Here is a 13,069-nt window from a genome sequence, read left to right as displayed (position 1 = left end):
CTCCACCCCTGAGTCCTGGGACCCAGTCCAGTGTTATTCAGGATGTCCCTGGACTCCTCTGACTCACCTCGTCCCCAAATGCCCTGGGCATCGTCCCAGCCCCGTCTGTGCTCTGTTCCTGCTTCTCATCAGGGAAGGTGCCACTTCGCCCCATCGCCGGGACCAAGGAGCCCGCGGGCTCTGCCAGCCCTCCACTGCCTCTTCTGTGAGCACCCTCCTCTCCTCCCCCGGCCCTGCCTGCTCCTTCCTTTTCTTTTCTGCTGTGCCCAGGATTTGAACCCAGGACCTCGTCATGCTAGGCAAGCGCTCTACCATTGAGTCACTCCCTCAGCCTTTTTGCTTTGAGTTTGTTTTTGAGGCAAGGGTCTCCCTAGTTTTGTCAGGGCTGGCCTCAAACTCTGATCCTTTTCCCTCTGCCTCCTGATTAGCTGAAGTTATAGGTGTGCATCTCTCTCTCTCTCTCTCTCTCTCTCTCTCTCTCTCCAGCGATCTTCCTGACCCATCTTCTGGCAGCACAGGGGTGGTGGCACCCAGGACTTTGGCTTTTCCTATTATGTCCTCCAGCCTCCCCGCCCTGCTCAGAGAACCCATTCTGCAGAGAGAGGACTTAGGGTCAAGGTCACTGCCTCATGAGGTGGCAGCAGGTATTTTCTCTGCCTGGCCATGTGGGGGCACGGCTCTGTGACCTTGTTTCCATCCCTCCCTGGCCCCCAGCTCCCTTAGCTCACCAGCCACGTGACCCCTGACCCGTTCCCTGGGGAGCAGGGAGCGCCAGGCCTCATATCTGCTCCTTTCCAAGGCTCTGCCTACCACAGACTTCATCAATATTTGTCCTGGAAATGTGTGGCCATGTGGCAGGACCCTTGTCCCCTGTGCTCAACACCCAAGCAGATTCTGGGCCCCTCCTCTCCTCCTCTTATCACCTGAGGAGCTGAGGGTGTGGCAGTGTTTGCCGGTGAACTTGACCTTGGGGGGTGTGACTTCCCTGGGTGGGCCGGCCTGGCAAGGTCAGGTTGGACCCTGTCGGACCTGGCAAGGATATGGAAGGGGGACAGGACCCTATTCCCTTAATCCCTCCTGCTGGAGAGAAGCAACCTGCTACCTGCAGGAGGTCAGGTCTAGCCTCGGACCTCTGCCGAGGCTGCCCCTTTGCCTGCCCTCCACCCTCACCTCAATGGCTGGGGTTTTCCAAGTCATTCAGTCATTGAGCAAATATTTATTGAGCGCTGACTCCATTTCAGGTTGTGTTGGGGACACAGACCACAGACATATCTCTTCCCTCTTGGGGAATAATAAAAAAAAATGATATAGCATAAAATGTCAGATAGAGGAAAGTGCTATGAAAAAATAAAATTGGGTAAAAGGACGGGCAAATTAGGGGTCGTTCTATTTTTTTTTTTTTCTAGGTACTGAGGCTTGAACTCAGGGCCCTCACCTTCAGCCACTTCACCTGCTCTTTTTGTGAAGGGTTTTTTTCAAGCTAGGGTTTTGCAAACATTTCCTCAGGCTGGCTTTGAACCACCATCTCTGCCTCTTGAGTAGTTAGGACTACAGGTGTGATCCACCAGCAGCACCTGTCTTGAGTTGTCCTTTTAACCAGGTAGGTCACCAGGACCTTTCTGAGGAGGTGAGCTGAGACCTGGCAGGAAGTGACAGGGACCCAGGGGGGAGAGTGTTTTCATAGCAGGTGTCAAGTGCGCCCGAGGCTGCAGTCTTTAATGAGTCTGAGTGAGGGGAGGGGCAGCTGGAGGAGGAGGTCACTGCAGGGACCAGCCACCTGCTGTGTGGCATCCAGATGGCCCCTGAGCTTGGCTATGGGATGCCTGGCTTGGGGTAAGGACAGAGTGAGGTGCAGGGGGATGGGGGGAAGGCTTGGGATGGGGGTCTGCAGGGCTTGGGTCGAGAAGGGTGTGGGGATAGAAGGGGGTCTATGGGAGGATGTGAAGGGTCATGGAGATAGGGAGGTAGAGGCAGCAGAGAGAGAGAGAAAGAGAGAGGGCGCCAGGGTTTTCTGGGGACCCCAGAGGACCTGGGATGGGACCTGGCTAGGTGTTCTTCCTCCTCTGGGCTTTGTGTATCCTACCAAGAATATGGGAACCAGTTGGATTGGATTTAGAATTATCTGAAAAAAAGATTTTCTTTTTTTGCTGGCACTGGGGTTTGAACTCAGGGGCCTCATGCTTGCTAGACAGATGCTGGTCTGCGACTTGAGCTCTTTTTGTTTCCATAGGGTCAAGCTTTTGCCCGAGGCAGCCTTAGGCTGCAATCCTTCTACCTTCACCTTCCGAGTACCTGGGATTACAGGCATGCACCACCATGCCTGGCCATTACTGGGGGTGTGGCTCCCTAAATTCATTCCCCAGTACCAACAAGAGAAAAGAAGTATACATTTTACACAAACCCCAGTGTGTAGACCAGAGTACAAACACCTCAACCGGTTTTTCATTTTTATTTTTTGTGGTGCTGGAGACGGAACCCAGGGCCTCACACATGCTGGGCAGGTGCCCCTCGCCTGAGCTGGCAAGGAGCATCTCCATTTAAACTCGTCCCCTCCCCCTGACCCTCACTGCAGGACAAGGCTGGCTCTTGTCCCCACCGAGGGCTGCCAACAGACTGGGGGCCAGCAGAGCTGGTGGAGGGCTGGTGGGGGTGTCTACACCTCTGCTCGCCAGTCTACACAGCGAGCTCCTGATCCTGGGAGCTTGCCTAGCCCGCAGGACTTTTGGCACACAAAGTTGCTGAATTGGAAAGGCAGGGTTTTCCCCGTGAATCACGGTGACTCTGGGTCACAGCCCAGCCCACTTCCTCCCCCCAACACCACTTCCTCATTTGTCAAACCAGGAGCCCTGAGAACGCAGTGAGCAGGCAGGGTGGCCGGGGTTGGGGGACAGTGACCCCTGGTGGTTGGGGCCTGCAGTCTGGGTCAGCTTGGTTCCAGGCAAAGGACATTGGTCTTCTGCTAACTGGGCTTCAAATTCCACAGACACCTACTTTGGGTGCTTTTGTGACTGCTTTATTTTTTGCGACAGGGTCTCTCTATGTCGCCCAGGCTGGCCTGGAACTTGTGCTCCTCCTGCCTCAGCAGGGATTACAGGTGTGCACCACCACGTCTGGTTTTCCTTATGAAATTTAGCAGAGGACACAGAAGTCTATGGACACAGAACCCAAGCTGTGAGTGGGCACAGGCTGCAGCTTTCCTGTTCTTTTCTTGGCAGTACTGGGGTTTGAACTCAGGGCCTCACACTTGCTAGGCAGGTGCTCTACCACTTGAGCTACTCTGCCAGCCCTTTGTCCTTTAGTTATTTTTGCAACAGGGTCTCATGTTTGTGCACAGGCTGGCCTGGATTGCATCCTCCTGTTTATGCTTCATTGTTAGCTGGGATGACAGGCACATTTCATCACACCTGGCTTTTAGTGGTTGAGATGGGGTCTCTTGAACTTTTTTCCCTGGGCTGTCGTGGAACCTTGATCCTTCCTGTCTCTGCCTCCTAAGGAGCTGGGATTACAGGCGTGAGCCCATAGGGAACCTGACCCAGTTTGGGCATAGGGCTTCCTGGAGGAGGAGGTGTTGAATTGAGACCTGGAAGAGGAATATGGTGGAGCAGAAGAGGAAAGTTTTGTGCCCAGGGTTCGCTTCAGGCAGATGGAAGATGGAAGGGTCTGGAAGTGAGATGGGATGTAATTTGCTGGGACACGGGAGGAAGTCCAGTTCTGTGGACCACTGACCACAAAGTGGGACTGAGAAGCAATGCTGGGTCTAGACTTGCAAGGTGTTGCTGGCTGTGGTAGAAGCCTGGGCTTGAAGGGTACTGGGGAGCCACAGATGGTTCTGAGCAGGAAGGGGCAGGGTCTTGGACTTTAGAAAGATCCCTAGGGAGTCAGGCATGGTGGCGTATGCCTGTAATTTCAGTCAGGGACTGAGATAGGAAGATCACAGGTTCAGGGCCAACCTGGGCTACACAGCACGACCCTGTCTGGAAGCAGCATGGAGGGTGGATGGCAACAAGGAGGATGGGAGAGGTCAGGAGCCCTCAGGCGCACCCATCATAGCCGGTGGTGAGTGAGGAGCCCATGCTTTGGGCTGGGGTGCCTGGGCGCACCCTCCCAGCGTCCAGAGAGCAAACAAGGGGGCAGAAGCTGGGCGGTGCAGACCTCTGCTGCCCCCTGCTGGCTGGGCAGGGACATGCACGCTCCCCACAGGTCATGGCCAGGAACCCCAACCAGGGATAAAAGATGAGGTTTCTGGGGTGACAATGTGTCAGGTCTTCACGGCTCACTGTCCCCAGTCCCAACCCGGTCTTCTGAAGTTGCCTTCTGTCTCCAACAGGCCCGGAGGATTCAAGACTGACCTGTGAAATCCATCTCTCTCCCTCCCTCCTTCCCTTTCCTTCCTCATTCTTCTTAAAAATGCTTTTATTGAGGTGTCATTCCCATGCCATCCAAATGTACTTATTTATTTATTTTTAATTAATCAATTTTGTTTTGGAATAGGGTCTTGTGATGTCACCCAGGCTGGCCTGAAACTCTCCATCCTCCTGCCTCAGCCTCCCACATGTTGGGATTACAGGTGTGCACCACCACACTTGGACACAATCCACCCATTTATATCTGTGTGTGTGTGTGGTAGGGGGAATTGAACTCAGGGCCTATGCCTTGAGCCATTCCATCAGCTACCCCCCCCCGTTTTATTTTTTGTGATTTTTTTTTTTTTTGAGATAGGGTCTCGAGAACTATTTGCCTGGGCTGACTTTGAACCGTGATCCTCCTGATTGCTGTCTCCTGAGTAGCTGGGATTACAGGCGTGAGCCACTGGTTCCCAGTTTGATGGGATCTTTCAAGCACTGAATAGCTAGATTGGAGGCACTGCCTGGCTGTGACCCTCCCCGCCTATTGTCACAGCATCTTCCAACTGTCATTCCTGTGTCCCTCATCAGACCCCTTGTGATTACACCAAAGCCCACCTGGGTAATTCAAACTCATCTGCCCATCTCTAGAGGCTGAACTGAATCACACATGTAAAGTCTTTTGCCACAGGAGGTGACATTCACAGGTGACTGGGATGTAGGTGGCTTTGGGAACTATTATTCAGCCTACATAGTCTCCCTTGACTCCAGAGCAAAAGCCAGTCTGGTGGTGTCTGCACGGTTTTGTATGATCCACCCCACACTTAGTCCTCATCTTTTACCCTTCTGCCCACGGCTCTGGCCTCCTTGCTGCTCTTTAAACCTGCCAGGCACATTCCTACCTCAGGGCCTTTGCACCAGCTGTTTTCCCCCCCCTCCCTGGAATGTTCTCCTTCTAGAACCCCACATGGCTCCCTTCCTCCCCTTAGATTCAGAGTTTTGTTTATTTGTCACTTTCTCAGTGAGATGTCACCTTCTCTGCCCTCCCTACTGAAAATCTCAGTCTCCCAACACTCCCGATCCTTTCTCCCCTCTGTTTTCCCTGGCACACTTGTCGGCATGAGAGACATTAGCATTCATTTAGTTTCATGTCTCCCCTGCTAGCGCCCCTCCCTGTCAAAGCTGTAAGGGTCTAGACACACAAAGGCTCATTTATTGCTGAATGAATGAATGAATAAATTAAAGGGTGACAGGCTGAGCCCACATTGGGGATGGGAGGGAGGCTGGGTGGAGCAGGGAGCAGGGAGTCACTGCACTGAGGGACCTGGTGACATTCAAAGTGGTGGCTGTTTTCAGAAGTTGGCAGCCGATCTGAGTGGCTGGATTTTGGGGGGGCAGAGCTGCCTGGGCAGGGCAGGCTTAACTTGCCAGGACTGTCCTCTGGGACCACAAGCCTCTCCCCTTGGGACCTGTGTGGTGGGTGCTGCTTTGTCCCTGGGAAGGGGCTCTGAGGGTGACTAATAGAGTGGAGGTGGGACAGTGAGGACAGATGGCTGGAGGCCTGGCCAAGCAGGTGCCAGGTGGGTGGAGACCACCCACCTTCCCGGCTAGGATCTGGATGGGGCCTTTCCCCAGGCCTGGCCAGGTGGGGGAGGAGCAGACTGTAGGGGGCGTTGACACTTGGGCAGGGAGGGAGGAACTGGGCCTGTGCTCTCCTGTCCTTTCTGGGACACCTGCCCCATGTGGGGCTGGCCCGTTCCTGATGACCTTGTCCTGTGGGTTTCAGGTGTCTTTTCTGCAGGTTTGAGGCCCCCGGAAGACAGACGAGGCTTTGTCCTGGCCTCACCGAGAGCCCTTCAGGGTGCTGGCACCAGCTGGGAGTAAGGGGCCAGGTCGGGGTTTAGCAGGTCCTGGGGGAGGGCAGAGGGGAGCAATGATGGGGTGTGGGGGAGACAGAGAGAGGAATCAGGCAGGACTGAGAGATGAACAAGAAACCCACAGAGAGAATGGAAGGCCAAGAGGGAAAGAAAGTGAGCCCCAGAGACAGGGGACCTGGGGGAGCCATAGAGGGAGATGAGAGTGACAGACAAGGTGGGGGGACAGAGACATGGAAAACAGAGAAAATGAGTGACGAGGGGGAATCAAAGATATGCAACGCAATAGAGAGAAAGAGTTTGAGAGGGATTAATATGAGAGAGAGAGAGAGAGAGAGAGAGAGAAGACAGGCAAAGGTGCACACAGAGGTCTATCAACAGAGGCGCTGAGAAGAAGGCAGAGAGATACAGGGACAGGGACAAATAGGAGAGGGACAGTCTGGGACTGGCCCCTGGGGATGGGTTCCACCAGAACCTGACCCGCTGTGAGACTCTGGGCCATCACCTTTCCCTGTCTGGGCCTTGTTCCTCCCGTGCAAACGCAACAGAAGAGGACACTGCAGTCTTGGCGGGTGGGGGGTTTCAGGGCGTCCCGGACAAGTGTGCGGGAGCGGTGAGGATCGACGCCCCCATCCTGGGCTGTCCAGACCCATCCCTGCTCTGGGGTCTCCAATGCCCCTCCCCCGCCCCCTCCTCACCTGGTAGTGGTGAGGTTCTTGCTGTGGCTGCTGGGTTGGGAGTTGGGGCTGCAAGGGAAGGGCACAGGTGAGCCAGGCGCCCCCAAACCTGCAACCTATTTTTTGTTTGTTTTATTTTGCTTTTTGCTGGGACTGGGGTTTGAACTCAGGGCTTTGTCCTTGCAAAGCAGGAGCTCTACCGCTTGAGCCACACCTCCAGCCCCATTTTGCTCTGGTTATTTTGGAGATGGGGTCTCTCGAACTATTTGCCCAGGCTGGCCTCAAACTGCCATCCTCCCGATCTCTATCTCAGCCTCCCAAGTAGTTAGGATTACAGGCGTGAGCCACCAGCACCGGCTCCCCTGAAACCTTTGATCCTGGTGCTCTGACACGCCTGGGTTCAAGGTTCTCATCACCCCTTTGACTGTGAGGCCTCGGGGCCTCTTCACTCAGGAGGCTGAGGCGGGAGGATCTCAAGGCCGGCCTGGGTTGCACAATGAGAGCCTGTCTCCAACAAAAGAAAACAAAACAACCCAGGAACATTGTAGAGAGAGAGAGAGAGAGAGAGACAGACAGACAGACAGAAAGACAGAGACAGAGAAAGATACATGGCTCCCAAACTGTGCACCAGGCACCATGGCGGGCTCAGAGGGCGCCTGTTAGAAGTCAGCTTAGGGGACAGGGTGGGGATGGGACTTACTGTGGCTGAGTTCATGGGCCCCATGTCACTGATGGGGGACACCAGGAAGACAGGAGATGGCATGACTTCATAGACATTGTTGTCATCTGCAGTAGAGGACAGGCGGAGGAGCCAGCTGACAGATGGAGCCCCCAGGCCTACCCTGCCTGCCCTTCCCATTCATTCATTTATTCAACTAACATTCCCACCAACTCCTTCTGCCCAAATGTGTGCTGGGGACAGGTTGGTGACTAAGACATTCGGGCTCTGCCTTCCTGGGGCTCACAGTCCACGGGGAGAGTCAGACCTGTCCCCAGCTCATGACAACTCAGTGTGTTGGGGGCTGTGGGAAGCTAGCCGTGTTTGAGGGCCCGTGTTTGGTCCTTCTGGATTGTGTCATGGTGAGAGAGAAAGACACCTGAGAGTCACGCTAAGGAGTCTGAACTTTGACCCAAGGGCACTGGGGAGCCATGGAGGGCTTTGGAGCAGAGAAACTGGATGTGGGGATTCAGGAGATGGGTCCTGGGTTGTGGTAGCCTGTGGGGGTGAACAGGGCTCACCACGTAATGGTGTCAGAGGTGAGTAGAGAACAACAGGCAGGTTTTGGGGTGGCACTGAGTCTGAGGGTCCCGGGAGGGCTGAGTGGGAGGCAGGATTGGGAGGCCTCGAGTTGGGGGGAGAGGCGGCAGCTGAAAGGACTGGGGTGGTGGTGGAGAGAACGGGGCTCCCAGCTTACCTGCATCATGCGTGGGCCCCAGCTCCGGCTTCTCTGTGGTGGCCGTCCTGGGGCACAGGAAGGACCCCATTAAGATAATGACATGGCCAGGTGGGCTGCCCGGCAGGGGGTCCTGCAGGACAGTCATGGGGCTGAGAGGACAGGGGAGGAGGGAGAGGGCAGAGAGAGAAGGGGGTGGGACTGGGACCCTGTACCTGGGGCTCCGGCCCCTCCAGCCCCGTGTCACCAGAAGATACGCAATGCTGCCAATGAGGAAGAACCCAAAGGCCAGAGGCCCAATGATGGCGGCTGCCACCATCCACGCGTTCAAGGGCAGGTGTGCGGTGGATGGCTGCTTGTTAATTTCTGGGGGTGAGAGAGGATGGGTTGAGTCCCTGAGGGTGCCCTGCACTCAAGGCACCAGTGACCCCCCACAGTGCTGATGTGCCGTGCACTGTTTCCCATCCGGAGCCTTCCCTGGGTTTTAGATCTGAAAATAAAACTCAGTGCATCCCCAACCAGGTGCGTCTGTGCACGCCTGTAATCCCAGATAATCTGGAGGCCAAGGTAGGAGGATCTTGAGTTTGAGACCCTGTCTCAAAAACAGATTACAAACAAAAGGGTTTGGGCGTGACTCAGGTGGTAGAGGCCTGCCTAGCAAGCCCTGCGTTCAAACCCCAGTACGGCCAAAAAGGAAAAGGAACGCCTCAAGCATGCCAGGCAAGCGCTCTACCACCTGAGCCACACACACCGCCCCCCCTGCCCTTTTGTTTTATTTGGTTTTTCAGATAGGGTCTCTCATGCTTTTGTCCTGCTGTCCTTGGACGGCAATCCTCCTGCCTCAGCTTCCCCAGAAGCTGGGATTGCAGGTGTACACCACCATACCTGGCTTCTTAAAACCCCCCAGCCCCCCCATCCCTGTCTGAACCTCGGTCTCTGAATGGTGGTCCCTGTCAAATGAGCTGCTGACATCTCCCTGGACAATGTCCCCTGACTGAGCATCTGTACATAGCAAGTGTGCTGTGAGCTTTCATGTTACTGTTACTGGTTGAATACTCCCTAGTCTGAAAATTCTTACCCAAAATGTTGCAAAATTTGACACTTTGCATGGGGGCGCCTGTAATCCCAGCACAGAGGCCGGGGGCATTGCCAGTCATCTCTGCCACACACGTCCCTCTACTCTAAAATATTAGCTGGTCCAGCCGCAAATGTCTGTAGTGCCATGGGTGAGAAGTGATGCTCTAGGGAAAGTGTACAGAATTGTACTTGGAGACCAGGGGTGGTGACTCACTCCTATAATCTCAGCTACTCAGAGGTAGAGGTAGGGAGGACCACAGTTTAAGGCTAGCCAGGGCAAAAACCTTATTTCACCGACAAGCTGGGCATAGTGTTACCACTATGTAATCTCAGTTGTGCAAGAGGTGTACACAGGAGGATCCTGGTTGGAGGCTGGTCCCAGGCAAAAATTGAGAGCCTATCTGAAAAATAACTAAAGGAAAAAAAAAATCCCTGAAACAGCTGGAGGAGTGGCTCAAGTCATAGAGCTCCTGCCTAGCAAGCATGAGGCCTTGAGTTCAAACCACAGTATCACATACACAAATGTATATGGGCCAGCCATGGTGGTGTATCCCTGTAATCCCAGAATTTGGGAGGCTTACAAGAACTTTTTTTCTTTTGCTGGGACTGGGGTTTGAATTCAGGGCTTTGGGATTGCAAAGCAGGTGTCCTATTGCCACACCTCCTGTCCATTTTCCTGTGGTTATTTTGGAGATGGGGTCTCATTTTGTTCCCCGTGGGCTGGCTTGGAACCACCATCCTCCTGATCTCAGCCTCCCCAAGCCACCATGGCCCGCTGTTGGTTACAATGAGGTCTCAGGAACTTTTTGCCTGGGAACCTCGATCCTCCCAATCTCAGCCTCCCAAGTAGGTAGGATTACAAGCATGAGCCACCAGCCTGGCTATTTCGTTAGTTAATGTGTGTGAAGATGGAACAGAATCTCCAAAGCCTGGTATACAGTAGTCGCTCAATCAGTGTATGTACCCGCAGAACTGGTACCCGCTCAGGGCATCAGTCCCCCCACTTCCTTCCCCGGCCCCTCACTCTCACCAGCCACCTGGACCTCTGTCTTGGCCCTCATGGTCCAGGCCGGGTTGACAGTGACGGCTACTTGGTAGGTGCCACTGTCCGAGGGCTGGGCCCGGCGCAGCAGCAGGGAGCCATTCTGGAAGCCCACGATGTCACGCTGTCCCATGGCACTGCCGTCCCTCTGGGGCCGTTGAAGCTCGGGAATGTAGGTGAAGAGCCTGGTGCCTCCATCCGTGTCCTCCCCCAGGTACCAGGTGAAGTCCTGGAAGGTGTTGGGGACCCCGAGGACAGACAGGAGGAGGTCCTGGTCCTTTTGAGGTCTCTCTGGGATCTTCTGGATGTGGAGAGTGGCCCAGGAGCCTTGGGGCAGCCAGAGGGCCAGGATGGAGGCTGTGGGGAGTCAGGCGAGGCTGGGGTTGCGACCACAGCTTCGTCCTGGCTAGGGACCCTCAGCCGGAGCAGGGGCTCAGTGTCGGGTTCCGTTAGTGATGAGTGCTCTGGGTTCAGAGCCAGAATGTGGGCACAGATGCCACAGGTGTGCCATCCCACTAGCACAGAAGATTTTTTTCTGGCCAGGCGCCAGTGGCTCACACCTGTAATCCTAGCTACCCAGGAGACAGAGATCAGGAGGATCGAGGTTCAAAGCCAGCCCAGGCAAACAGTTTGAGAGACCCTATCTCAAAAAAATCCTGCACAAAACAGGGCTGGTGGAGTGGCTCAAGGTGGAGGCCCTGAGTTCAAACCCCAGAACCGCAAAACAACAACAACAACAACAAAAAAAACGGGTTTCTCTGTCCTGAGATGCTGTGTGGCCCACGCCTAATCACTCAGACTCTCTGATTCATTCATTCATTTATTCAATCAATACTTACAGGCATATAGGTTATATAAACCACCATGCCAACTCTACACCGTGCACTCAAAATTCTGTAAATTCCTACTCACTAACATCCAGGAAACAAACACACGTAAGTTCCTGTCCTGGTGATTCTGGCGTTCTAGAAAATTCCATAGTGAAAGGAGGATGCAATTGTGATGCTACTGCCCCGCCCCCAGCTTACTCTTATAATTTCTTAGTCTTCCTTCCCCCCCAACCCTCCTCCTGGGGCTAAGACCCCCCCACCCCAGTCCTCAGGTTTGTTTTCTCCTTACCTGTGAGCAAGAGGACCTTGGGGAAGCTGCCCTGGGTCCCCTTGAGAATCTCCATCCTGGTGTCTTGTGGAGACACCCAAGGGTCACTGTCTGGATGCCCAAGAGGCCTGGGTCCCAACTGTCTGAAGGAGGGGGAGGCTCAGCGGGGCTTTCCAGGGCTGCCTCAAGACACAGTGAGGCTGCCCAGCACCAGCACCCCCTTCTGCAGCTTCCCCGGGCTCCACCTGTGTGCCCTGAGCTGGAAGCACAGACACCAGTGGAACCAGTTTTCCAGGTGATGGGAACTGCCTGGGGCTTCTCCCGCCTCCTTCTCCTCTGGTCCCTCCACCCAGTCTTCCCACAGTCTTACCACTGTCAGCAGCAGTAATTTCAGCCACAGCACAACGGCCTCTCTTGGGCAATACCCTTGCAGCTGGCCCTCACACCAGCAGCCACCACATGACATTGCTCTCATTGCATGGATGAGGGAACTGAGGCTCAGGAGGACAGGAGCTCTGTGGGTGGCAGAGGTGGGATTCAACCCATGTTGGCTCACTCTTAAGCTCAGCGTTTTCAAATGCATTCGTCCATCCATCCATCCATGCACCCATGCATCCATCCTTCCCACCTGCCTAGCCATTCATTCATGCAACCATCCATCCATCCATGCATCTGTCCATCCATCCATGCATCCATCCATCCATCCATCCACTCCAACACACAGTACTCATGCCCAGCCTCGTCACACAGTAGTCGTTGAGACCCCCCTGCCCGCCCTCTGTTCTTAGTGGGATAACAGTCCTGGGTCAGATCCATTCCCAGTGATCATCCAAAGTGATCAGGGATGTGAGGGAGGGAGAACTAAGGGGACACCTCACCTAGCCTGAGGGGCAGGGAGGGCTCCCTGGGGGAGGGGACATCTCAGCCTAGATCTGCAATCACTCCAGAAAGAGGCAGGTGATGGGTGGGGTGGGGTGTGTTGCACCAAGCTGTGGGGAGGGCTTACACAAAAGGGAGGTGGCTGGGAAGATGGTGGAGGGCTGAGTGGGAGAGGCATGCGCACCGGTGATGGTGAGAGGTAGGAGGGGCCACTTGTTCCATTTTTTCAAGAACTGAGACTTGAACCCAGGGCCTTTTGCCTGCTAGACAAGTGTTCTACCACTGAACACTTAATTTTCTTGAGCAAAGTTCTTCTTATGTTGCCTCAAATTCGTGATCCTCCTGTCTCAGCCTCCCTAGAGCTGGGATTACAGGTGTGTATCACCATGCCTAACTGTGTGTGGTTTTCAGCTCTGTTGGGACACAGGTTGGGTGGTGAAGGGCCCAGGGTTGTACTCTCTTACATTGTAGCCATCAGACATGTTGACTACTTAGATATAACTATAAATTATACAGTCCCATGTGGCTATTTAAATACATTATTTAAATTTAAATAATATAAATTCAAGTTTCTATTTGCATATAAATGAATGTTTCATTTTAGTGTATTTATTTTATTTACTTGCTTGCTTTTTAGTGCTGGGATGGAATGCAGGGCCTCACGAACGCCAGGCAAGCACTCTTC

At 54.2% G+C, this 13,069-nt stretch overlaps 1 protein-coding gene across 4 annotated transcripts; it reads right to left on the bottom strand.

The window, feature by feature from the left end:
* Positions 1–4,475: 4,475 nt before the first annotated feature.
* Ceacam19 (CEA cell adhesion molecule 19) lies at positions 4,476–12,383 on the bottom strand. 4 transcript variants are annotated; one of them, XM_074057590.1, is made up of 8 exons: positions 11,527–12,383; positions 10,396–10,979; positions 8,504–8,654; positions 8,310–8,356; positions 7,595–7,680; positions 7,264–7,398; positions 6,916–6,963; positions 4,476–6,253 (listed from the first exon to the last, which is right to left on the bottom strand). In XM_074057590.1, the coding sequence occupies exons 2-8, from the start codon at positions 10,538–10,540 to the stop codon at positions 6,200–6,202; spliced, it is 666 nt and encodes a 221-aa protein (XP_073913691.1). In that variant the 5' UTR covers positions 10,541–10,979; positions 11,527–12,383; the 3' UTR covers positions 4,476–6,199. The 4 variants fall into 4 exon arrangements, with proteins under 4 accessions (XP_073913691.1, XP_073913689.1, XP_073913690.1 ...); XM_074057588.1 differs by having other exon boundaries at positions 4,480–6,253; positions 10,396–10,764; positions 11,527–12,299; XM_020172920.2 differs by lacking the exon at positions 7,264–7,398 and having other exon boundaries at positions 4,481–6,253; positions 10,396–10,764; positions 11,527–12,290.
* Between the last annotated feature and the right edge of the window lie 686 nt (positions 12,384–13,069).

Source organism: Castor canadensis, chromosome 16, assembly GCF_047511655.1.
Source record: "Castor canadensis chromosome 16, mCasCan1.hap1v2, whole genome shotgun sequence".
NCBI lineage: Eukaryota > Metazoa > Chordata > Mammalia > Rodentia > Castoridae > Castor > Castor canadensis.
This window is presented reverse-complemented; position numbering and strand designations above follow the sequence as displayed.